Raw genomic sequence first — 27726 nt, 5'->3', positions numbered from 1 at the left:
CCCTGACTTTACCCTGGGGTTTATTCTGCCCCAGTCTTGTGGGTAAGTCACTAAGCCTACAGATCCAAGCGTCTTGGAGGCCGCCGCTCTCTGACAGGATACCGGCGGTCATCGCTGGCTTCCACAGCAGTAGGCATTGACACAGGCCTGGATGGAGAAGGTGCCTGTGTCAGTCGAAAGTCAGGAGTTTGCACAGGTGGAACAGTCTCTTTGACTTCCTGTGTTGGAGAAGAGCACTGTGGCAAAGGATGCTGGTTTGCGGTATCATCCGGAAACAGTTCAGGCCAACCAGCCGTTGGAGCCTCTGTGGCTGGCTCTGCTCCTAGCAACAATTGACCTGTGTGTCTTCTCCAGGCGATGTCCTCGGCAGTCTCAACCGTGTAAGACACAGGGCCGGTTTGCGTGATCACCGTAGCAGGAACCCATTTCGGTCCAGTGTTGTAGTTTCGAGCTAGGACGTGCTCTCCAGGGTGAAACCGTCTCTCCTTGGCTCTTGTCTCTCTCTATTCAAATTGAGCTTGTTGTTGACAATGGACAACCTGTTCTGCCCTTGGAGGTTTGAGTAAGTCAAAACTTGTCCGCAACTGCCTCTTCATCATGAGCGAAGCGGGGGAAGTTTTGGTTGTGGCATGCGGCTCGTTCCTGTAGGACAACAGGAAGCTGTTCAGACATTGGTGGATTGAGCCCTGACCTTGCGATGCCTTCAAGGCGTGCTTCAAAGTTTGCACGAACCTTTCTGCCAGGCCGTTAGTAGAGGGATGATAGGGCGCAGACCTGATGTGTTGGACACCATTCACATGCAGGAAGGTTGCAAACTCCTGTGATACAAATTGTGGACCGTTGTCACTTACGAGTTGTTCCGGTGAGCCATAACGGCTGAACATCTCACCAAGTTTCTCAATTGTTTTCTCTGCCATGGTAGACCTCATCACAGCAACCTCCGGCCACTTGCTACGAGCGTCCAACAACCACCATAAACATCTTCTCTTCGAAAGGACCGGCGAAGTCCACATGTACTCGCTGCCACACTTCTGCAGGCCAATCCCAGGGGTGTAGGGTTGCCAGCTGTGGAACATTCCGGACCCTTTGACATGGGGAACATGTTTTGGCTTTCTCCTCAATATTTCCATCGAGGCCTGGCCACCAGAAGTAGCTTCTTGCCATTTCCTTCATCCGAACCATCCCACTGTGGCCTGTATGAAGTTGTTGCAGTATAGGTTCCCTCAGAGGTGGTGGAATGATGACACGGCGTCCCCAAAGAAGACAACCTGCCTGGACGGAGAGCTCATTTCTTTTTGAAATGTAAGGTTTCAAACTAGGAGTATCTCCTATAGCTCTCCCTCGAATAACATTGTCTATTACCTCAGGCAGGACTGGATTGTTGCGGGTGTACCTTCGCACCTGAACTGCCGTGACAGGTGCTCCCTCCACTTGTCTAAAGTAGAAGATGTCTATCTGACGAGGCTCTGGGGGAGTAACAGGCAAGGGTAGCCTCGAGAGACCGTCTGCGTTGCCGTGCAAGTCTGATTTGCGATATTTGATGTCGTATGTGTGTCCTGACAACAGTAAAGCCCACCTTTGCATCCTGCTTGCAGCAAGAGGCGGAATTCCGGTGTGGGGCCCGAAGATTGAAGTCAATGGACGGTGGTCCATCGGGAGTGTGAACCTTCTCCCAAACAGGTACTGATGAAATTTTCTAATTCCAAAAACGATTCCCAAGGCCTCGCGCTCAATCTGTACATAGTTACTCTCGGCCTTGTTCAAGGTGCGTGATGCGAAGGCGATAGGTTTCTCTACACCAGAAGGCATGATGTGGGATATGACTGCTCCCACACCATATGGTGACACATCACATGCTAGCTGCATGGGTAGCTTTGGGTCGAAGTGTGTCAGGACCTCCGATTTCAGCAATGTTTTCTTTGCTTGGGCGAAAGCTTCGTTGCACAGTTCAGTCCATTTCCATGTTTTGCCTTGACATAGCAACTGATGTAACGGCTTCAGCAATGTTGCTAAGTCTGGAATAAACTTCCCATAGTAGTTAAGTAGCCCCAGAAATGAACGTAACACGCTCACATTCTGGGGTGCTGGGGCTTCCACGATCGCTTTGACCTTTGACGGCGCCTTATGCAGGCCAGTAGCATCAATCACATGCCCCGGGTACTCAACGGAAGACTGAAAGAATTCATATTTGTCTTTACGAATTCTGAGTCCGTACTGTTTAAGTCGTTGTAGTGTCGCATCCAAGTTCAGAAGATGATCCTCCTCATTTGTCCCAGTGACAAAGATGTCGTCCAGGTAGCACTGGACTCCTGGCAGTCCACTCAAAATCTGATCCATTGCCCTTTGGAATAGAGCAGGGGCCGACGTAATTCCAAACGGAAGGCGGCAGTACCTGTATAGCCCCTTGTGTGTCACAATTGTCAGCAGCTCCTTTGATTTGTCATCGACATGCATTTGTAGATAAGCCTGGCATAAGTCTATTTTGCTGAACTTTTGCCCTCCGACCAGGCCTGTAAAAAGATCATCAATGAGGGGAAGAGGGTACTGTTCCACAGACAGCACCGGGTTAATAGTCACTTTAAAATCCCCGCAGATTCAAACAGATCCATCCTTTTTCAGGACAGGAACAATGGGTGTGGCCCATTTGCTCACGCTCACAGGCTCCAGGACTCCATTCTCGACTAAGGCCTCCAAGTTAGCCTCAACTTTTGGCCTAATTGCATAGGGTACAGGTCGGGCTTTGTGAAACTTCGGCTTGCTGTCAGTTTTAATGTCCAGTCTCACGCTGATCTTTTTCATGCTCCCAAGTTCCCCATTGAAGAGTTCTGCATGTTTGTTTAACACTGCAGTCAGACCTGACTCCCCTTTTGACATCATGCGGACTGCAGGCCAGTCCAGCATGATTTTCTCTAGCCACGCACGTCCCAGTAGCGATGGGTAATTTCCCTTTACCACATATAGTGGCAGTTTCGCAGTCTGTCCGTTCAATTTAACTGTCACCTCAATGGCACTTCTCATGGCCACAGGTTCGCCAGTATAGGTCTTTAGCACAATGTTTGTTGGCTGAAGGGTAAGATGCTTTAGCATTTTGTTGTAGACAGTGTCTGAAACAAGGGACATAGCCGCGCCTGTGTCCACCTCCATCCGCACTGATTGTCCCTCCACCAGTGGTGACACCCAGTAGCCATTTGAACCACCTGCAACCGTCAGTATGTGCACCTCTTCCTCCTCAGAGGTGTCGCTCCCCTCTGTTTTGCTTGTTACATCATACTGCACTGAATGAACACTCTTTTTCCTCTCTTGTCCAAATACAGACATTTTGCTTTCATGCTTCCCCGCTCTGTCTGTTCTTCTTTTGACCCTTTTTGCCACAATTTTGGCATTCCAGCTCCGTACACCAGCAGTCATTAGCGTGATGGCCCGTTTTCCCACAATGGTAACATGTGCTGTTCCGCGCACCTTTAGGCTCAGATGACACCTTGTGAACTTTCCCTGTTGAACTCAACTGGTGAGCCACCTTTTCCGCCATCTCCATGTAGACACTAACTTCAATGGCCTTTTCAAGAGTAAGGTTGTCCTCAGTAAGGCGGCGCTTCTGTGTGGCTGCACTTTGCAGACCACACACAAGTCTGTCTCTAATGGTGTCATTCAGCACCTCCTTGAACTCGCAGTGTTCTGACAACCTTTTTAAAGCAGCAATAAACATCGTCACTGATTCCCCTTCCTCTTGATTCCGTTTTTGAAATCTAAATCTCTCAGCAATAACCAGAGGTTTTGGTGAAAAATGTGCTCCAAGAATTTCCACTAGTTGCTTATATGTTTTAGTTCCTGGCTTATCTGGCTGCACAAGGCTGCGAAGTAAATTGAATGTCTTCGACCCCATTACACTCAAAAAGGTAGGCACGACCTTTTCATTTGCCACCACATTCGCCAATACAAAATAGTCAAAACGTTCTGTATAAGCGCTCCATTGCTCCACATTTTCATCAAAATCACCGATGTTTCCTAATATAGTAGCCATCTCACGTTTCAAATTAAAATTTCTGTTTACTCACTGCACCCGTAACGTTAATGTGATGCTGCAATCTCTGTTCCGAGTGTTTTGTAGTCGAAAACAAGAAAGTTCCCACAACGCAGATTCATCCGATCCTCGTCGCCACTTGTTGTGTCGGTACCTTTCTACCTAGACACAATTAGAACTCAGAACCCAGAGATTCAAACATGAAGTGTTTTATTCAGGAAGAAAAGGGAAGTTCTGGAGAGTTCCGAACAAAGAGAGCTAAACTTAACCAAGAGAACACCCAACCATTTACCTGCTGTGACAGCGCCACCACAGGAGAACACACAATACATAACACATGTAAAGTTTCTGTTAATGTGTTGTCAAACATTGAAATCTTTATTTTTAACACTTTGCCTTCTTGGACAGATCTGTGTGCACCTTTGGAAGTGGCTTAGTGAGTTGCAGTGAATGGTGAGACATAACGGTATCCCCCGCAATGGTGATGAGTGCGAAAGGAATGGCTTGGGCATTGTAGGGATACTTTATGGTGTTGGTGTGGGGTGGTGCTAACCTGGCGCATCATGTGGCAGCCAGGGTGTACAGCGTCAAGTGAAGTCAATCTGGCCATGGTGAGGCCAGCAATGTGCTCGGGTGCTAATGCCCTGTGTCCTGTGCAGCATCAGATGATTGCGGAGAAGGTTGGTGTTGTTGTTGGTGTGCCTGGTGATGTTGGTGTTGGGGCTGATCGTGGTGGGATCCTGAGGACCAAGGTGAGATTTTTTCAAGGGCACCGATGCTGATGGAATAGATGGCAGCTGAAGTTGAGATGACCGAAGCGATCTGTCAATGGTGAGAGAGGTTGCTCCAAGGAGGGTGACACTGGATAGAGAGTTTGCTCCAAACACTTCAAACCTCCATAAAGCTGAAAAGTGTATTCCAAATCCTGAAGGCGCCAGCAACTAAGATTGGAAATTGAACAGCTGTGAAATGATAGATTTTATACCACCTTTGCAGCTGTCAACTATTCACAGCAATGCAGAGTCATTGAGAACCCGACATACTTACCTGACGTGATCCCCGAGTACCAGGAACCTCATAAAAAACATGGAAAAAACCTTTAAGCAGCTTCCTAAGTGTCTCAATTGCCTAACCCACCACTTAGTGCCGGGTCTGCAAACCGCAGGCAGAGCCGGCACTTGGGGAATGAACAAGAAAGCAGGTTCAGAGCAAACTTCTGCCCCGCTGTCAATCACTGCCATTTTGATAGTGGACCCACCTCCAAACCCACCCTCTGAGCGCCAGCAAATTTATCCCTATCTCTGTGACTTCCCCCAGCCCTACAACTATTACCCCCTTGACTCTCATGCATCCCCCTCCTCCTTTCACTCCACCATTGCAGCCATGCCTTCAGCTGCTTAGATCCCAAGCTCTGGAATCCTCGCCCTACCTCTCTGCTTTTCAACAGCCCTCTCCTCTTTTTAGACTCTCCTTTGGCCATGCTTTTTGTCACCCCTCCTAATATGTCCTTCCTTGCCTCAGCATACTTTTATTTTGATTATGGCTCTGTAAAGCACTTTGGGATGTTTTTCTATGTTAAATATAAATGCAAGTTGTTGATTTTGACTAGGTATATATTATGCAATGAGCACAGATTATGCAATGAGCACAGACATTAGTCAATGGATATGATCATTAGGTCATTAATGAGCATACATGGCTATGGGTATGAGTGGGTATGGATATCAGCTAGTCTGTAGTCCAAGTGGTATAACCAGTCCATGCACCATACTTAGTAAAACAGTATATGCTCAGGAAATGCTGAGGTTGTGATTTCAAACTTCACCTAGGCTACAGTTATATTCACTATCCACTCCTTTCTAATCCATAATTCAAGATAAAATTAATGAGTATTTAAAAATGCATGAGTTACTCAAGGAGAGCCAGCACAGACTTATAAAAGGTAAGTCAAATTTAATAGAATGTTGAAGAAGTGATCAATTGGATAGATATAGGGAAGTACCAACATATGTAACCTGCCCCATACGGTCATGGTGCAATTAAGCATCATGATCCACAACGGCCCTCACCCACGAGCAGCCATGTAATCTCCCGGGACAGGCAAAAAAAATCCTAGGCCAATTCATGGAGAACAAAAATTGAGAAAATCCTCTCCAACCTCTGAAAGCGATCAAACAGATGTAGTGTATATAGATTTTCAGAAGGTATTCAATAAAATGTTCCATGAGATGCTTGTTACAAAAATGTACGTGTGTGGTATATAAGTGGAAATGCAGCACCGTGTATAGAAAGCTGGTTCTTGTGCGTACAGGTAGAAAGAGCCATAAAAGGGGTTAATAGCATTTTGGGTTTTATAAATTGAGGCATAGAGTACAAGAGTAAAGAAGAAATTATAAATTTGTACAAAGCATTGGTTAGACCACAGTTAGAGTGCTGTGTGCATTTTTGGTAATGGTATCAACATTGAATAATGAGCATGGAAATTGGGTAATGAATATGGAAATGAGGTGATGAATGTGGCAATTATTGAGTACTGGCTGTGGACATTTGGTAATGAGCATGAACACTCGGTAATGTGTATGGGCATTAGGTAATGACCACAGACATTAGGTAATGCATAAAGGAGAACTGGAGCAACTATTCTCTTGAACTGAGAAGTTTATGGAGCGGGGGAGGGGGGTTGTTGATAGAAGTATTCCAAATGACAAAAAGAATAGAAATGATGAATTTAGGTAGATTATTTCCATTGATAGTTAAATCAATGTTCAGAGGCCATGATCTCATAAATACTCAATAAAGGAGAAAGTACAATAAAAGTCATGGAGTGTGGAATGCTTTTCCATGAGTGCCATGCAATACTAAATTGCTTACAGCTTTTAAAAAGGTACTGGATAATTATTTAAAGTAGGAGAAAGCAGGAAACTGCTAAAATTAGCCCTATGGGGACCCTAAGTTCAGAACAGGTAAGAATGGCTGTATGGCTTCCTACTGTTCTAAAATAAAGAAGCTATGTGAAGGGTAAATGATAAAGGCCTAGAAATCCGATCGGAGGGGCCACGAGGCGCGCACTGCATGTGCTTGTTAATGTGGACTTAGGCAGCACACAATATTTGTGCTGCCAGCTGATTATAATGATACTGGCATGCAACCATCACTACCCACACTGCTCTTTGGCTGCATGCTGATCGGGGGGCCTGATATCGAGCGTCTATGATGCCACTTAAAGGCAGACAGCACATTTTAGAGAGGAGGTGCATTCTGCCTACAGACACCAGGACAGAACGTCTGTTGAAGTAATGGCTGAAGGAGGCATCAATATTCTCCGATGCTGCCTTGGATGCACTGGTGCAGGCCATGGAGAGGAGGCAGGAGGTCCTCTTCTCCCCCCGCCACCGGCCCTCTCCTACTAGGGGCAGGAAGACCTCCAGGCATCCACTCTGCCAACAGTGTAAAGAAAGAGCCTCTTCCCCCACCCACCTCCCAAAAGAAAGTGTGCTGGCCAACATGGGCAGGGGAAGAGTCGAGGCTGTGGTGACTGGCAATGCTGGAGGAGACGTCGCTCAGGGTTTCTTCATATTTCATCCTCTATGTCCCTTCTGACTTCTCGCTCATCCCACAGACTCTGTATGACAAGCTGCAGATGCTATCACCATTCACTTCTTTCTCTCTATTCTCCCTTCACAGCACAAGCTAGCCCTTGTCCGTCTCTTTCATTCCAGATGCTGGAGACCAGCCTTCCGGAAGATGCACCATCACTCGATCTGACTCTCGCAAGTATCAGCTCAGATACTTTAGAGACTAAGTTAGAGGAGGTATCGACATATGGTGACTCACCGGGCACAAGTGCGCAGTGACAAGGGCAGGTTTATAGGACACCAAAGGTGCCAGCTCGCTGGAGGGCAAAATTGCTTACTGTTTCTGCTGCAGAGGACTTGGATGCAGACTTCGAGGGCCCAGCAGAGTGAAGAAGGCTGATGGTCATCTATCAGGAAATGTTAAGTGCACTGGACAGCTTGCCAACGAGCCTGCACACAATGTTGTGGAGCATGGAGGTTTCCGGCTCCAAATTGTCTCACGGCTTTGCGCAGAGCGTGGAGATCATTCTGACCAACATGGTCAGATCCAACAACACCACAGTGGAACCCGCCATAATGAAGCCCCTGTTGACAGCTTTGACAGTTTCCATGACAGCTCACACTGCTGCCATTGAAGCTCAGATGGCTGCCATCCTGGCTTTGGGGGATACTGTTGACAGGGGCTTCAAGAGCATCACATCACTCGTGCAGTGGACAGCCTGTTTTTGAGCAGAGCCTTAAGAGAACTGAGGTGCTGTCCCAGGAGAGTGGACTTGTCACCATAAGAGAGGCATCTGTTGTCCTCTCTTAGGATGACTGCATGCCTACTCCCCCACCACCCCCTCCGCCAATCCCCTTGTTAGTGCCACACAACCGGCCAGGCCAGACTAGACTACTCCAGCCCACGCTGAGATGCTGCAGCCTGGTCCTGAAGTCTCAGAGTTGCATCAAGGTCGCCCACCACGGCCATGTGAAGTGTCCTCAGTGGAAGCACAGCAGTCCTCCACCTCCCAAGCTGCAGCCACTGGGGGAGCATTTCGTAGCAGCACATTGCTAGGAAAACGAGCACGCAAGTCAGGCACTACGGGCTTGTCAATGCTGACATGATTTGAGAATATTTGTGTAGCCTGGCGAAATGGAGCAGCACAGGACACGAACTTTCGTTTTTGGGGTTTTTTATTCTGTATTAATAACTTGGGTCTAGGTTTAGGATGAAATTGTAAATACATAAAACACAGTCGACAAAATACGGCAGTGGCTTGCTGCAAAACAGAACATGAGGCAAACCACAGGTGAAGGCAGTTAATTAACTAACAATCATTATACAAAACAAAACATATCATACCATACATTCGTATGTCCCGTTATCACTTGTCACCTCTTACAAGCAAACAGAAAGTATTAAACTCGTTCGAAACGTAGCCCCAAGGGCTCAACAACAATTTTAACAAAGGTTAACACCAGCACATGGTGGGACAATCTACAAGCATCCCCGTGATATCGAGTGATTTGGGAAACAATATCACTTTAAAACTATGTCTGGCTGCACTAAATGCTGTTTTAGTTGTACTTTACGCAGACTAAGTTCATTTAAAAAGTCATATTCACCCCAACTCTCCTGAGCACACCCCCCACGCTGGATGGAGGCTGTGAAGAAAGGGGAGGTTCCTTTGGCATCACATGGCCTTACCCATAACCCTTTTCTCAAATTCTAAAGGGGAAAATGAACCGCGCCATCTAGTGGACTTAAATATTCACTGCATTTTCCCACTTGGCTACATTTGTTTGATAAATTTGATTTTTGTTCTGGATTTCGTGTTGGTGTTTTATCTTTGTAGTGAAGTGAGGGCAAGACCCATAGGTCTGGACTGAAGGAAGGCAATTTGGATATCAGTTACAAGGAATTTTTTGAGATCAGCCTCATTTGTGTTTTGTGAGCGGGCTTCCAGTGGTAATACCACCTGCCATTGGAGGTCACCACAGAAGGGGCAGGAAACCAGCAGCTGTAGGCAGTGAGCTGCCCTTTTATCCTCTTATCAGGGGGATAACACACATGGGATGTTAGGCAAAATAAGATCTTCTCAAATGTGCTTGAATGTGTAGTTGCAGCTGTCTTTAAGCCAATTAAAAAAAAGAACTTGTGCCTTATTATCTTCAATGACACTAGCACGGGTTGCTTACTTTACAGCATTGACTACGATATTACTCTTGCCATAAGAGACAACATTGTAAATGAAGTAGAAAGGTCCCTCTACGCTACACCAACAAAGTGCTGTAAATTCAGTTTCAGAAGCGCGCATCTACTGCATGAATATGACATTTTCCATTTTCACACCAGGCTTTCTATAGCCTATTGGAATGAGATTACCCTTTTTTTGCCGAATAAGGAGTAGTTTTGTGCTGGGGTCTCACACCTATTCAGAGCCAGGTTGCCCCAGTTTATCTCACATTGGATTTTTTACAGCCTTGCAGAGGAGACTTCCAATAGCTACAGTGTAGGTGAGATTCAAACTGAAAACCCCAGAGGCAAATGTCTAACCCACTCTGCTACCAAGTTCGATATGTGTAACAAGACTGTTACTTTTCAAAGTGCACTCCAGCTCATGCAATGCTTAATTTGTCCACATGATGGAGTTTGCAAATAACTTTCAGCCTTAATCCCAAAACTGCTCACTGAAGGTGATGCACCTGACACACGAGAGGAAAAAACACAGCTCGGCATTTCTTTTCCTAGTCAGCAGGTCACTATAAATTTGAAATAAATATTTAGCTCAGAAATGGAAGATGAAAATCAAAATGCATCCTGTGCTAGTGCAGTGCCAAAATTAGCTGTATTTAGTAAGAAATGTGTTTGTCAGAGCTGAGATCTTCTGCACAGATAATGCGCCATTGAGTAAAATCTAAGCCGATGGGTATTGGTTAGTTAATGTGGATGCAAAGTATCTTGTGACTGAGAAGATCTGTGATTATGGCACTATGGTAACAGCAAATATACAAACTCCTCCCACTCTCTCAGAGTGTACATGCCTCTGATTGCACAAGAGCTCTTACAAAGCTCATCTTAAATTTCCAAATTCTTACCACAAGCATCCATTGTGTCAATTCAGACATTGCACAGATTAGAAACCCAGTGCCAAGTTTTAAACTTTATTATGCATATTGGTACAAGCGTGCAGCAAAACAACACAGAACAATCTGAATAAATCATTGAAATCAATTTAAACGTTGTTGTGGTTATTTCCATTTCCCACACCAGCCATCAGGTGGTCCCTCTGAGTGAGATTGCCAGTTTAGTTAATAGACACTACTTATTGCCCCATACTCTTACAGTAACAGAAACATAAAGGGATTGCCAGTTTCCTATACACAGTATGATGCAAATTGTTACATTTACTTTACTGCCAGATGGTTGGTATATATTCTAAGCTGTACCTGTACTGTAGAAAATGCACAATCTGGCATATATTGTATTATATAAAATCTATAATTGTGGTAGGTAAATGTACAGAATTACAACTAAATGTAAAGTCATTCCATATATATGAAGATCCTGAATATCATAGTTTACAAATAATTGCTTGAAATGTAATGAGGATCTTACAATTGTGATAAATTTAAACTTTCGTTAATTCTAAAACTTACAATTGACTGACTTCCTAACACTTGTAGAATAATATCTGAATGACCAATTTATTCTTTGTCACTACGATTGAGACCACCCTTTCAGCTACCTCTGCCACTTCCCTCCCTTCCCTTAGCCCACCGGGCCAAACTTCCTCTAAGGTTTCTCCCTGCCCTAGCCCTGGACTCACACCTTTCTCTAGTTTCTCTCCGATCTCCCCTCGTGCCGTCTCCAAGTTCATCTTGTCCATGAGACCTACCTCCTGCTCCCTTGACCCTATTTCCACTAAATTGCTGGCCACCCAACTTCCCTCCTGGCCCCCATGTTAGCTGATATTGTTAATGGTTCTCTCTCCTCAGGTACTGTCCCCCTCCCCTTCAAATCTGCTGTCATCAACCCTCTCCTCAAAAAACAACATTTGACCCCTTTGTCCTTGCAAACTATCGTTCCCATCTCCAACCTCTCTTTTCTCTCCAAAGTCCTTGAATGTGCTGTTGCCTCACAAATCTGTGGCCATCTTTCCCGGGACTCTGTGTTTGAATCCCTCCAATCAGGTTTCGACCCCGCCACAGTATCGAAACGGCCCTGATCAAAATCACAAATGACATCCTATGCAACTGGTAAACTATCCCTCCACACTCCACATCCTTCTCGACCTGTCTGTAGATTTTGAAATGGTTGACTACGCCATCCTCCTCCAACGCCTCTCCTCTGTCATCCAGCTGGGTGGGACTGCACTCGCCTGGTTCCATTCTTATCTATCCAGTCGTAGCCAGAGAATCTCCAGCAATGGCTTCTCTTTCCGCTCCCACATCATTACCTTTGGTATTCCGCAAAGATCTATCCTTAACCCCCTCCTATTTCTCATCTACATGCTGCCCCTCGGCGACATCATCTGAAAACACAGCGTCAGTTTCCACATGTACGCTGACGACACCCAGCTCTACCTCACCACCACCTCTCAACCCCTCCACGGTCTCTAAATTGTCAGACTGCTTGTCTGACATCCAGTACTGGATGAGCAGAAATTTCCTCAAACTAGATATTGGGAAGACCGAAGCCATTGTCTTTGGTCCCCGTCACAAACTCCATTCCTTAGCCACTGACTCCATCCCTCTCCCTGGCAACTGTCTGAGGCTGAACCAGACTGTTCGCAACCTTGGTGTCATATTTGACCCTGAGATGAGATTCAGACTACATATCTGCACCATCACTAAGACCACTTATCTCCACTTCCGTAACATTGCCTGACTCTGCCACTGCCTCAACTCATCTGCTGCTGAAACCTTCATCCATACCTTTGTTACCTCTCAACTTGACTATTCCAATGCACTCTTGGCCGGCCTCCCATCTTATATCCTCCATAAACTTAAGCTCATCCAAAACTCTGCTGCCCATATCTTAACTCGCATTAAGTCCCGTTCACCTATCTCTGTAACCTCCTCCAGCCCTACAACCCTTCGAGATATCTGCACTCCTCCAATCTGGCCTCTTGCACATCCCCAATTTTAATCGCTCTACCATTGGTGGCCATGCCTTCAGCTGCCGAGGCCCTAAACTCTGGAATTCGCTCCCTAAACCTGCCTCTCTCTCCTCTTCTAAGATGGTCCTTAAAACCTACCTCTTTGACCAAGCTTTAGGTCATCTGCCCTAATATGTGGCTCGGTGTCAAATTTTGTTTGATAACACTCCTGTGAAACACCTTGGAACGTTTTACTACATTAAAGGCACTATATAAATGCAAGTTGTTGTTGTTTAAAAACTAAAGCACTTTGCGACGTAACAAGATGCTTTATACACTTACCGCATCTCTCCCACCCCTCCCCTGAGATCCATGACAAGTCATTAATTCATTGAAATGGTGCATGTGCATGACAGTTCCAATGGATGTATTCAATATGCTTACATATCAGATGTGTACAGTGACCAGTTCAATGAATCAGAGTAAAAACTTCATTGTTATTGCTAAAGTTTTACTGTAAGTGTAATTCATTACACTGGCCCTCTTTTAATTATAGCTGCAAACCTCCTTAAATTGCATTCATAGTTCACTTTGCACACCATAATTACAGATGAGAAAAGACATTCAACCCATCTTAGTTCATTCATCCAGATTAGCCCTAAAGTTTCCTCAATGCAATATCCAATAGTTTCTTAAATGATTCCAGGGTTTTGCCTCCACTACTCTAACCAACAGTCCATTCAAAGTGTTGATCACTCTTTGTGAACAATTTCCTGACATGAACCTTCCCAAAAAACGGATTCATTTTCAAGATCAGAAGATAACAAAAGTAAAGGATTCTGCAGAATTTGCATTGGCTGATGGGAAGGAACAGGGTGTGTGGAGGATGTTCCTTTGAAGCAAGTGAAAAGCTCCATGAAGTAGGTAATCTTACTTTCTTCTGTGCACCACCTTAGATGACCTAGTCCCTATTAAAAACCATTCTTTCTCACCCTGACCATTCCCCCTTGTATGACCCTCATCTTCGCTTACTTAAGTCCAAGGGATGCAGACTTGAACGGATATGGCAGACAACTGGTTTAGCCATTCACCGCCAGATCTGGCTGGACCACATAAAGCACTATCGGGCCCTGCTCTCGTCTGCCAAAACTGTCCACTATTCCAGGATCATTCTGGAATGCAAAGATAAACCCCGGCTTCTATTCTCCACTGCTAACTGTCTTCTTAAAGACCTCTCCCCTGTCTCCTCCACCCTCACCTCCAACAAGTGCAAGGAGCTCATGGACTTGTTTGTCTCTAAGATTGAGACCATCTGATCAGCTGCCTCAGCCACATCCCTTCCTTCCCCTAGCCCACCTGACCAAACTTCCTCTAAGGTTTCCCCCTGCCCTCGCCCTGAAATCACATCTTTCTCCAGTTTCTCGCCATTCTCCCCTCATGACCTCTACGCCCACATCTTGTCCATGAGATCCACCTCCTGCTCCCTCGACCCTATTCCCACTAAACTGCTGGCCACCCAACTTCCCTTCCTGGCCCCATGTTAGCTGACATTGTTAACGGTTCACACTCTTCAGGTACTGTCCCCCTCTCCTTCAAATCTGCTGTCATCATCCCTCTCCTCAAAAAATCAACCATTGACCTCCTCTGTCCTTGCAAAGGACCGCCCCATCTTCAACCTCCCTTTCCTCTCCAAAGTCCTTGAATGTGTTGCCTCCCAAATCTGTGCCCATCTTTCCTGCAACTCCACGTTTGAATCCCTCAAATCAGGTTTCCGCCCTTGCCACAGTACCGAAACGGCTCTCACCAAAGTCATAAATGCTATCCTTTGTGACTGTGACAAAGGTAAATTACCCCTCCTTGTCCTTCTCGACCTGTCTGCAGCCTTTGACATGGTTGACCACTCCATCCTTCTCCAACGCTTCTCCACTGTCATCCAGCTGGGTGGGACTGCACTCGCCTGGTTCCATTCTTTTCTATCCAGTCGTAGCCAGAGAATCTCCAGCAATGGCTTCTCTTCCCGCTCCCGCATCATTACCTCTGGGGTCCCCCAAGGATCTATCCTTAGCCCCCTCCTATTTCTCATCTACATGCTGCCCCTCGACAACATCATCCGAAAACACAGCATCAATTTCCACATGTACACTGATGACACCCAGATCTATGTCACTACCACTTCTCTCGGCCCCCTCCACGATCTCCAAGTTGTCAGACTGCTTGTTCGACATCCAGAAATGAATGAGCAGAAATCTTCTCCAATTAAATATTGGGAAGACTGAAGCCATTATCTTCAGTCCCCACCACAAATTCTGTTCTCTAGCCATTGACTCCATCCCTCTCCCCCTGTCTGAGGCTGAACCACTGTTCGCAACCTTGGTGTCATATTTGACCCTGAAATGTGCTTCCAACCACCTATCTGCACCATAACTAAGACTGCCTATTTCCACCAGCGTAACATCATCAGTCTCCGCCCCGCTTCAGCTCATCTGCTGCTGAAACCCTCATCCATGCCTTTGTTACCTCTAGACTTGATTATTCCAATGCACTTTTAGTTGATCCCCCACATTCTACCCTACATAAACTTGAGGTCTTTCAAAACTCGGCTGCCCGTGTCCTAACTTGCACCAAGTCCTGTTCATCTATCACCCCTCTCTCACTGACCTACATTGGCTCCCAGTTAAGCAACGGCTCAAGTTAAAAATTCTCATCCTTGTTTTCAAATCCCTCTGTGGCCTCGCCCCTCCCTATCTCTGTAATCTCCTCCAGCCCTACAAACTCTGCCCCCCGGAGATATCTGTGCTCCTCTAATTCTGCCCTCTTGGTGGCCGTGCCTTCAGATGCCTAGGTCCTAAGCTCTGGAATTCCCTCCCTAAACCTCTCCGCCTCTCTTTCCTCCTTTAAGATGCTCCTTAAAACCTAACTGTTTGACCAAGCTTTTGGTCATCTATCCTAATTTCTCCTTTATGTGGCTTGGTGTCAATTTTTTTTGTCTTATACCACTCCTGTGAAGCGCCTTGGGACATTTTACTACGTTAAAAGCGCTATAGAAATAGAAGTTGTTGTTATGCTTAATAACAGTATTTGGGATGCTACAAGTAGCTACACAACTAAGATTTTGCACACAGATTCTGTTGAAGTAAGTCCAAGATGTGGATATAGAATAGGTGGAGTGAGTTCCAAGGCGGTAGCAGTAATACAACCACTAGCCACTGAGCGAGTTAAGTTTGACACTGACCTGCCCTGTCTTGGAAACATATGAAATTGATAAACTTTCTAAATCAGAGTTACGGTATATATAAAGAACCTGCAACAACTATAAAGTATCATACCATTCTAATTCAAAATGATAGGGTGGTGCATGAAAATTTGGAATTATAATTTAGGTGAAAATGTGAAATCAACTTGGGCAGTAAGCTGCTTCATGAACCCACCTGCTCAGAATACCAATTGAGGTAAAGAAGATTAACCACCCGTGCCCAAATCTTTCTTACCCACAGAAAAGAAACCAGGTCTATCAGCAACTCAAGTCTTCCGTGAGATGAACTTCATGCCACAAGAAATCAAGAAGGGCTCAAAGGGCACATGAAGATAGACTCATATTCCAAGTAGGTATTGGGTGCTGGACTGGATTTAAACATCTTTGAGGAAATAGCATAAATCGAACTAGGGGCAAAAAACCTTATCGCAGAGATGTTTGGAAAAGACCTAAAAATGGTATGTCCTACTGAGGCTTTAAGTGCAACTACTCTTGGTTAACATTAAGCTAGAGAGATCAAAGAGGATAAAAAGGGATAATGCACTGTGATCAACAGCATGCAAGATGGCCAGTGCTGTGGGCAGGATAGAAGTCAGATTGAAGGGATTTGGACAGAGTTGTGAGAGGTGTGCATGATTTTATGGTAGCAGCATATTGAACAGCCTGAGAGAGGAAAGGAAGGTTGGAAATGGGGCTATAGTTGAATAGGACAGAGGGGTTGAGGTAGGCTCTTTAAGGAGTAGGGCAAGAGTAGCAGTTTGAAAAGGGAGGAGAAGCAATGCCTGAGATGAGGGGAGTCGTAGTACCGTGGTCAGAAACTGGGCCGGGAGTGGGTCAAAGATTAATGAGGTGTGTCTCATGGAAGGATTGGTGAGGGCTGAGGTGGAGATAGGGAGAAGCTATAGAGTGAGGTCTGAGAAAGGGAAAGAGGGCTTACTTTAAAGCTGATGTTCATTATGGGCTCAAGTCTAACAAATAGAGTTTTGGATTTATGAGTATTTGTGTAGGTTGCTATTACTGCATTAACTGAAACCCACCAAAACCCTACGCAGCCTGCCTTTAACCACATTGGTCCAGAATCCTCTTAATGAAATACAGATCAGAAGTTAATCTAGGCCAATGAGATTTTCTAGAGACACCACAGTCACATAATTATTACTGGCCAATAAGGCGGCTCAAAAGAGACCAATATTTTTTAATTAATATATAGATTTTGTGCACAGCAAAAAATAAATACATTATGCCCCACCCTGCAACTGCAGATTACAAAATATATAAACATTGAGCAAATTCTTATACAGAACCAAAGTTTTCAGAAATAGTTACAATAGATTTTCAGTTATTTCCTAAACACACACAATGCTGACATACACAATCAGTGGAAATATGGAATACAAATGATGCCTCAGATTCTGGTCCCTGGACAGTAATGGTTCAGTCAGTCCTAATACGGGCTCGTTTTGGTTGCTTCACCCTTCTCCCAGGGTTATTTTTCCATTGATGTTAATGAGGTTTTCAAATCATCAACATGATCTTGGATTGCCCGCTCGACCCTATCATTTGAATGACTGTATCAGTTATTGGGAACAACCACCGGTTTAGGTTGCCTTACTGCACAAAATCATTATGCTCACAGGATTTCATTGCAGTTTTTGCAAGTTTCCTCATGGAGGTGTCAAATTTTGCCCTACTTGAATGCACAGGTTGCACGACTGTCTCAGGATGATACAGCAGGATTATTCATTGTAGTCCGGTGCAGATAAATCCATGTTTTATGTCTTACATCTGTTAATTTTCTCTATGTATTGAGGCATATAACACACCTACGCTGTGATGAAAAATTTTACAATCCTATTGATGCTTTGGGACAGCACTGGACGGTAACTCATTGTCCAAGGTTATTTTGCATCCAAGTTTAGGCACGCAGCTCAATTCATTTTACTTTAGGTCATTAAATGTTAGTAATAAATGTGGGCAGGAAGTGGTTATGTTGAGCTTCCTGCCCAAGAAGCTGCTTGCAATATGAATTAGATCAGTGCTCTAAAAACAAGTCCAACAGCAACAGAATATTCTCCAGCTGCACCACCAGCTGCGCAGTAGGGTAAAAAAACAGAACGGGTCATCCTTCAAATCAAGAGTTGAAGTCATGTTATCTTCAAAAAAAAATTCTAAAAAATCCTTTAACATTACCAAAGCAACAATGCAGCATTTACACATCTTGTGGCCCACATCCACCTTGCTCCTATTACTCATGTATTTTTATATAATTATCATTTTGGTTTACAGGCTGGTGTGTTGCATTGAGCAATTGTTCCTCTGGAAACAGTACGAGAATCCAGGAGCATTTGTCTCAAGGGAATTTGGTTTAATTTGTTTTTAAAAAATAAACAGCTGTTAATCGCAAGAGTCTCGGTTCTGTGATGACATGTCTTTTTTCTAGCATAAGCCACTACTGTTTCAGGTAATGGCTCAGTGCAGAAACTAAAGCACAAACGAGGGTTCAGGATTAGGCTACGGCGACAGCACTGATTGAGCCACACCTCCCCCACATAGAGGCAAAAACAAAAGTGTGGTTTCAATGCAGAGTGCTGCTTGTGGCAGTGTGTATGGGATTAATTCCTTTTAACAAACATACTTATAAAGTTTGCTGAAAAATGCAATACTTTTCCTGTGTTTGTAAATACAGCATGTGTGTGACTAGAGGAACCCATCTGCAAAGGATCAAGGTCTTCCAACTACTGGTTTACAATTAATGCAAAGGCAAAATTAAATTTTTATTACATGGAATTTCTTTTTTTATAAACTTGCGTTTTGCGGCTAGCATTCTGTGATTCCATCCATTTATTACTTGGGCAACTGATTAACTGTGATTGTACAAGTTAAATTCTGTTTTTATTACATGAGACTATGAAACTTTTACCCGCGTTTGTGGGATCACATTCCATATTCTGTCCATTTTCAGTGAAAACCACAAATCAATGACCTTATTTATGAGGTACAGCACAGCAGAGATAAAGGGAGGAGGTGGTGGCAGAGAAATAACCTACTCACACAGCCCCCACACCTCCGTTCAAAGCACCGGAGGCTGCTCAGCTCTCCTCAGGAAGTTCGCCTGCATGCAGAAGGTTGAGTTTATTGTGCGGTTTGATACAAACTGGAAAACATGGGTTTTTTTAAATAAAAAAACTAAAAACATAAACTCCCTTTATTTTAGTTTCAGGTTGTGTTACGGCCGTGATGGGTAAAGAGGCGACATTTGGTTTGTTGAGGTCTGCTTCAGTCTCCATTTTAATGCTGTATCTATGCGACAGCTCGGTGATCAGCCACTTCGGTTATTTACACAAGGAGGTGCACTTTGGTCACCAGAAGCCCTCACATCTGCATTCCAAGAATTCTGCCTCTCAATCCAACTGAAGCCAGAATCCACAAAGGCCACAGTTCTTACAATAGGCGTGCTTGTTTTTAAAGTGTATTCTCTTCCAGTTCCACTTCCCAGCTTTTTCTGTTCGACAGAGAGAGACAAAGTCATCAGTTATAAAATTACACAATAACCAACAGTACGATTCAGGACACCAGCACAAAGCTCCTCTCGCTCTGATCTTTTCACTTCCTTCAATTGCCTTTGTTTCATGATTGTAATTAGTACTGTAACTTTTCATGTACAACATACAATCACATAACTTAATGGGCTGTGGGCCCATTTTCCAATGCAAAAGTGTGCCTTACAAGGAAAAAATGTTACAGCAATGAGCTGCTCAATATTTAAGAGAAGTTAGCTTCATGGTTCATTGATATAGTGTATTAAGAGTAGTAAAACAGAGCTATGCAATGGTAGGAACAATGGACACTCCAGCTATACTTTGGCTGAGGATACATCTTTCACCCACAAAATACTCCCCCTAGAAACCGACTGCCCTGCACCAGATGCAGGCACAGCAGTGCCAGACTTCATTGCATTGTGCAACTCTTCCATTTGCTGCTGATTCCAGAGATTCGGTACAGCTTAAGTACCTCACCGTACTCCATGGCCACAACTCCCAACAATCTCATACATCACGGAAACATTCAAATACTCTGACAGCGCCACAGGGGAAAACAATTTCTGCAACAAACATTGACATGTTATCCAGCTGCACAAAGTTTATAACATCAGTTAGGGTTAAACAGTGGGGATGTGGGGTTTGGAGTTTTGTACATTTACCTTTGGCAATCAAGGAGAACTTAATGCAGAGCAGTCTCTCAGACTAGGTGGGTGAGGTAAGAGTTCATAATATGGTACATAGTCTGTCAAAGGGTTTGATGGGACAATTTTTGTTCTGTGGTTTATTTTCTTGTGAGGCAAGCCCCAGGCTGTTGCTACTTCTAACAGGAGCAGGGTGTCAGTTCCAGATAAATTCACTGGTTCTTCCTGACTGAAGGTGCAAAAGGTACTACCACAAGGTAAAAAGTCAATAAAACTTCACTGTAAATAGAACTCTCCTGAATTAGACTTGAACCAAATCGCTGTTACATCGATTTCTTCTCCACCACATACATAAACTTAAAATTTACAGAGATTATTAGTTCAGACACTTACACAACTCCTTCAAGCTCCACCTTTAATTCTTTTCTTCGTGCCTCATTTATTGGATAAAAATAAAATATTATTAAACCAATCAACAGCAGCGTTATTGGGACTGGTGCTATCAACAGCTTCAGTGTCATTGCCACGGCTGGAATATGTTCACAGGAACCTGGTCTGTAACCTGAAAAACTGAGCAGACACACAAATGATCAAACTCCTGTGAGCTCTAGGTGTTCATAACATGTCACATATTATGAAAGTTTCTATGCATAAACAGCGATATTCTGTACAATTACATATATGACAAAGAACATATAAACCCATGAAGCGACTGGATGGTGCAACAACACAGCCCAGTGTCCATTCACCCCATACCTTCTGAAGTACCTATGTTATTCTGGAACACTGCATGAATCAGTACTCACCACTGTACACCTCACTTACACTATTATCATTTAGAACAAATGCCAGGTTGCACCGATGATCGGGTGTTATGAATCCAATGTTCAATGTGAGTGGGTAGCACCCCATAGAACAGCATTAGTCCCCTCTTACTCTCTCCATAGCACTGGCAATCTCAATGATAGCACTCTCGCCTCTGAGTCAGGTGGTTCAAGGTCCACTCCAGAGATTTGAACACATAATTTAGGCTGACACTTTAGTGCAGTGCTGAGGGATTGCTGCACTGTCAGGGGTACAGTATTTCAGATGAGATTACATAGGATATACGGCACAGAAACAGGCCATTCGGCCCAACCAGTCCATGCCGGCGTTTATGCTCCACTCGAGCCTCCTCCCATCTTTCCTCATCTAAATCTATCAGCATAACCCTCTATTCCCTTCTCCCTCATATGCTTATCTAGCCTCCCCTTAAATGCATCTATACTATTTGCCTCAACCACTCCTTGTGGTAGCGAGTTCTGCATTCTGACCACTCTCTGGGTACAAAAGTTTCTTCTGAATTCCCTATTTGATTTCTTGGAGACTATCTTATATTGATGGCCTCCAGTTATGCTCTTCCCCACAAGTGGAAACACTCTCTCTGTATCCACTCTATCAAAACCCTTCATAATTTTAAAGGCCTCAATTAGGTCACTCCTCAGCCTTCTTTTTTCAAACGAAAAGAGACCCAGCCCGTTCATCTTTTCCTGATAGGAATACCCTCGCATTTCTGGCATCATCCTTGTAAATCTTCTCTGCACCCTCTCCAGTGCCTCTTTATCCTTTTTATAATATGGCAACCAGAATTGCACGTAATACTCCAATTGTGGTCTAACCAAGGTTCGATACAAGTTCAGCATAACTTCTCTACTTTTCAATTCTATCCCTCTAGAAATAAACCCTAGTGCTTGGTTTGCTTTTTTTATGGCCTTGTTAACCGGTGTCGCTACTTTTAGTGATTTGTGTATTTGCACTCTGAGATCCTTTTGCTCCTCTACCCCACCCAGACTCACATCCTCCAAGTAATAACTGACATCCCTATTCTTCTTACCAAAATGTAATCCCTCACATTTATCTGTGTTGAATTTCATCTGCCAATTATTTGCCCATTCTGCAAGTTTATTAATGTCTTTCTAGAATTTGTTGCAGTCCTCCTCAGTATTAACTATCCCCCCCCCCAATTTGCTGTCATCTGCAAATTTAGAAATTGTGCTTTCGATTCCAAAGTCTAAATCATTAATATAAATTGTGAACAACAGTGGTCCCAGCACTGATCCTTGTGGAACACCACTTCCCACCTTCTACCACTCTGAATAGCTACCCTTTACTCCTACTCTCTGTTTCCTGTCTTGAAGCCAGCTAGCTATCCATTCTGTTACTTGTCCCCTGACTCCGTATTCTCGGACCTTATTCATTACTCTATTATGTGGTACTTTATCGAAGGCCTTTTGAAAATCTAGATAAATTACATTTACAGCATTACCCTTGTCTATTCTCTCTGTTACCTCTTCAAAAAATTCAATAAGGTTGGTCAAGCAAGATTTTCCCTTTTGAAATCCATGCTGACTATTCATTATTATATTTTTAGCTTCTAGATGTTGAACTGAGGCCCTGTCTGCCCTCTCTGGTGGATGTAAAAGATCCCATAGCACTATTCAAAGAGCTGAAGAGGTCACCTGTGTCCTGCCAGCATTTAGCCCTCAAACACAACCAAAATAGATTATCTGCTCGTTTATCTCATTGCTGTTTACAAATCTTAATTTTCTTACATTACAGCAGAGATCAATGTACTAATGTACTACTTTGGCTGTCAAACACTTTGGGATATCCAGAGAACATGAAAGGTACTATATGAATGAAAATTCATTCTTTCTTTCTTTCCTTCCAGCAACAGCTCACTTCTCCGCCCACCACTTGTCCCCTCCTCTCTCCATCTATCAACGCTAGTCTCCACCTCTCCTCCTCCCTGACCCAAACAATGTAGAGCAGCAATGACTCCCACTCTCCCTGTCCCCCCACCCCCTGCATTGTGACATGCCCTGCATTACTATAATTAAGGATAAGAAAATGTACAATGCAGCCAAACAATAATTCTAATCCATAATGTTTTAAAGTTTAAAAGGACAAACAATAAAAAACATTGCTGCAATGCTAATGAAATACTAAAAGAATTTTTATGCAAAATAAGGGATAATGGAGTATCCCTTTATTATTCTTCATTCAACATCCTCATTACACTGCTGAAGTTGAGCCAGTTTTTTTTATTTGTTTTTATGGGATGTGGGCATTGCTGGCAAGGCCAGCATTTATTGCCCATCCCTAATTGCCCTTGAGAAGATGGTGGTGATCTGCCTTCTTGAACCGCTGCAGTCCGTGTGGTGAAGGTACTCCCACAGTGCTGTTAGGGAGAAAGTTCCAGGATTTTGACCCAGCGACAATGAAGGAACGGCGATATACTTTTAAGTCAGGATGGTGTGTGACTTGGAGGGGAACTTGGAGGTGGTGGTGTTCCCATGCGCCTGTTGCCCTTGTCCGTCTAGGTGGAAGAGGTCACAGATTTGGGAGGTGCTGTCGAAGAAGCCTTGGCGAGTTGCTGCAGTGCATCTTGTAGATGGTACACACTGCAGCCACAGTATGTTGTTGGTGTAGGGAGTGAATGTTTAAGGTGGTGGATGGGGTGCCAATCAAGCGGGCTGCTTTGTCCTGGATGGTGTCGAGCTTCTTGAGTGTTGATGAAGCTGCACTCATCCAGGCAAGTGGAGAGTATTCCATCACACTCCTTACTTGTGCCTTGTAGATGGTGGAAAGGCTTTGGGGAGTCAGGAGGTGAAACACTCGTAGCAGAATACCTAGCCTCTGACCTGATCTTTTGCCACAGTATTTATGTGGCTGGTCCAGTTAAGTTTCTGGTCAATAGTGATCCCCAGGATGTTAATGGTGGGGGATTCGTCAATGGTAATACCGTTGAATGTCAAGGGGTGGTGGTTAGACTCTCACTTGTTGGAGATAGTCATTGCCTGGCACTTCTGTGGCACGAATGTTACCTGCCACTTATCAGCCCAAGCCTGAACGTCGTCCAGGTCTTGTTGCATGTGGGCATAGACTGCTTCATTATCTGAGGAGTTGTGAATGGCACTGAACACTGTGCAGTCATCAGCGAACATCCCCATTTCTGACCTTATGTTCTCCTCCCTTATCTATCAGGATGGCGAGTGATTAGCAGCTCGTGCTTTCAGTAGATAAGTCTTCGTTAAGTTACAGAATAGCTGCTGTTCTACTTGCCATTTAGTTCTTTTAGCAGTTTTACTTTTTTTTTGCCAAAAAAATTTAAATCAATAAATCTTAAAGATCTCTAGCTTATTAGTCCTAGGATAAACTAAGATACTGCTACTAATCATTCTTTTGTAGGCCGTTCAAATTCATTATTCATCACCAGCCCACAGCGTCAAAATTCTTTATTCAGAGAAGCTCTAAACAGAGCTCAAGGTGCTTCAGGTTCAGTCTGTACTTACAATGGGGCCTCGTGAAATTTGCCTGAATTTCTCTGCGAGAACCAGGAAAAAAAGGCGAAAATGGGTTGTGATAATTCTACAGCACTAAACTTGACAAGAAAATGCAGCAACAGTCAAAATAAAAGCACAGGCTCACTATCTGAGTGGTGTAAATACAGAGGCATCGACTAGTTGAGAACCTGCTGCACAAGAAGACCTGCATTGTTCGGGACCGTGTAGATTGATTTCCTTTCAAATGGACATTTCCAATCCTATCATGTTGTGCTCCAAAGTTGGAATTCATCACTACTGGACCTCCAACGCAGCTAACAGCTGTTTGTGCCTCCCACTACTGCATTGACACTGACCAGCTCTGCTTGTGCCAGTTTACTTCTGCCTTCTGTCAGGCTAGCACTGAGATTGTCACCCTTGTATCACACTACCAGTGATGATTGTTCTCTGAACGTCCCTCCTGACTTGTGCCGATGCAGGCGGGTCCGCTTGAATCACTCCAACTTCACTTTTGGCATGGAATAGCTTCCAACCCAGAGTATTAAAAGATATAAAATAAAAACAGAAAATACTGGAAATACTCAGGTCAGGCAGCATCTGTGGAGAGGGAAACAGAGTTAACGTTTCAGGTCAATGACCCTTCGTCAGAACCTGATGACCCTTCGTCATCGACCTGAAACGTTAACTCTGTTTCTCTCTGCACAGATGCTGCCTGACCTGGAGTATTTCCAGCATTTTCTGTTTTTATTACAGATTTCCAGCATCCGCAGTATTTTGCTTTTGTATCAAAAGATATAGTTGAGGTAATTGCAGATACGTTATTCATGATAGATTCAGGAACTGTGCCTTTAGATTGGAAAATTGAAAATATTTAAGAAGGGAGGGATAAAACAGGTAACTAGAGACCTATCCGTTTAACATCAATTGTGGAGAAGTTACTGGTATCTATTTATTAACAGAGACGGAATGACTGAGCACTTGGGACAAGTACCAGCTGATCAAAGTGAGTCCGCATGGATTTGTGAAGGGTATGTCATGTCTGATGAATCTAGTTGAATTTTTTTGAGGAGGTTACTAGCATAGTGAATAGGGGAGTGTCTATGGATGTTGTCTATATGGACTTCCATAGGTATTTGATAAGATTCCGCACAAGAGATTATCAAAAATGAAAGCAAGGAACTGGAGGTAATTTTACAACTGAAATTGATTGGGAGGTATGAGACAGAGATCAAGGATAAAGTGAGCTTTCTACGATTGGCGGGAAGTGACAAGTGGTGTACCCTAGGGATCTGTAATGGAACCTCAGTTTTTCACCATGTACATCAATGACTTGGATGAAGGAATAGAAAGTTGTAAATCCAAGTTGGCAGATTGCACTAAGTTAGGAGGCACAGTAAGTTATATGGATGGGAACAGAAAGTTACAAAGGGACATGGAGTTCAAACTAGGGCAGATGGAGTTCAATGTGGGGAATAGTGAGATTATCCACTTTGGATCAGGGAAAGACAAATTGGATGTTTTTCTTAATGGTGACACACTAGGAACTGTGGAGGAGCAAAGGGATTTAGGTGTCCATGTACACAAATCACTAAGAGCTAGTGCACAGGTACAAAAGTAATCAAAAAGACTAATGGAATGTTGGCCTTTATCTCAAGGAAATACAAAAGTGAGTAAGTGGCACTTTAATTATACAAAGCCTTGGTCAGACCCCATCTGGAGTAAAGCATTCAGTTTCAGGCACTGAACCTCAAGAAAGATGTATTGACCTTGGAAAGGGAACAGTTCAGGTTCACTTGAATGGTACCAAGGCTTAAAGGGTTAAATTTATATGGGACAGGTTGCATAAACTTGGGTTGTGTTCCCTTGAGTTGAGAAGGTTGGGCATGATCTAAATCAAGGTGTTTAAAATCATAGAATCTTACAGCCCAGAAGGGGGCCACTGTGCCTGTGGCGGCTCTTTGAAAGAGCTATCGAATTAGGCCAACGCCCCAGCTCTTTCCCCATAGCCCTGCAATTTTTTTTCCTTTTCAAATATGTAACGTTTTTAAAGTTACTATTGAATCTGCTTCCACCACTGATTCAGGCAGAGAATACCAGATCATAACAACGTGCTGTGTTAAAAAAAAAATTCTCGTCTCCCCTCTGGTTCTTTTGCCAATTATCTTAAATCAGTGTCGTCTGGTTACCAACCCTCCTGCCAGTGGAAACAGTTTCTCCTTACTCGATCAAAACCCTTCATATTTTGAACACCTCTATTAAATATCCCCATAACCCTCTCTGCTCTAACGACAACAACAACTTCTATTTATATAGCACCTTTAAAGTATTAAAACGTCCCAAGGCGCTGCACAGGAGTATTTTAAGACAAAAAATTTGACACTGAGCCACATGAGGATCAATTAGGGCAGGTGACGGTAGGTTTTAAGGAGCATCTTAAAAGGAGGAAAGAGACAAGGCAGAGAGGCTTAGGCAGGGAATTCCAGAGCTTAGGGCCTAGGTAACAGAAGGCACGCACACCAATGGTTGAGTAATTATAATCACGGATGCTCAAGAGGGCAGAATTACAGGAGTGCAGATATCTCGGAGGGTTGTGGGGCTAAAGGAGGTTACAGAGATAGGAAGGGGCGAGGCCATGGAGGGATTTGAAAACAAGGATGAGAATTTTGTAATCGAGGAGCTGCTTAACCGGGAGCCAATGTAGGTCAGTGAGCACAGGGGTGATGGGTGAACGGGACTTGGTGCGAGTTAGGACACGGGCAGCCGAGTTTTGGATGACCTCAAGTTTATGTAGGGTAGAATGTGGGAGGCCAGCCAGAAGTGCGTCGGAAGAGTCAAGTCTAGAGGTTACAAAGGCATGGATGAGGGTTTCAGCAGCGGATGAGCTGAGGCAGCGGCTGAGACGGGCGATGTTACGGAGGTGGAAATAGGCAGTCTTTGTTATGCTGCAGATATGTGCTCAGAAGCTCATTTCAGGGTCAAATATGACACCAAGGTTGCAAACAATGTGGTTCAGCCTCAGACAGATTTTAGGGAGAGGGATGGAGTCAGTGGCTAGGGAATGGAGTTTGTGGCGGGGACCGAAAACAATGGCTTTGGTCTTTCCAATAGTCAATTGGAGAAAATTTTTGCTCATCCACAACTGTATGTCGGACAAGCAGTCTGACAATGTAGAGACCATGGAGGAGTCAAGAGAAGAGGTAGTGCTGGGTGTCAACAGCGTACATGTGGAAACTGACGCTGTGTTTTCAGATGATGTAGTCAAGGGTCAACATGTAGATGAGAAAT

At 44.1% G+C, this 27726-nt stretch overlaps 1 protein-coding gene across 4 annotated transcripts in view; it reads right to left on the bottom strand.

The window, feature by feature from the left end:
• Positions 1–10730: 10730 nt before the first annotated feature.
• Positions 10731–27726, bottom strand: part of LOC147108678 (sodium-dependent lysophosphatidylcholine symporter 1-like) — a 129477-nt gene continuing 112481 nt past the window's right edge. For all 4 annotated transcript variants that reach the window (XM_086005376.1, XM_086005377.1, XM_086005378.1 and 1 more), the window contains 2 exons: positions 20510–20686; positions 10731–19435 (listed from right to left, as the gene is read on the bottom strand). In XM_086005376.1, coding sequence (XP_085861502.1) covers positions 19396–19435; positions 20510–20686 — 217 coding nt within the window. In that variant the 3' untranslated portion in view covers positions 10731–19395. The remainder of the gene's footprint in view (positions 19436–20509; positions 20687–27726) is intronic.

This window comes from Somniosus microcephalus, chromosome 13, assembly GCF_052327205.1.
Source record: "Somniosus microcephalus isolate GS21.2 chromosome 13, FLI_Smic_1.0, whole genome shotgun sequence".
NCBI lineage: Eukaryota > Metazoa > Chordata > Chondrichthyes > Squaliformes > Somniosidae > Somniosus > Somniosus microcephalus.
Note: the sequence above shows the minus strand (reverse complement) of the source record. Positions and strands in the feature narration are given on the sequence as shown.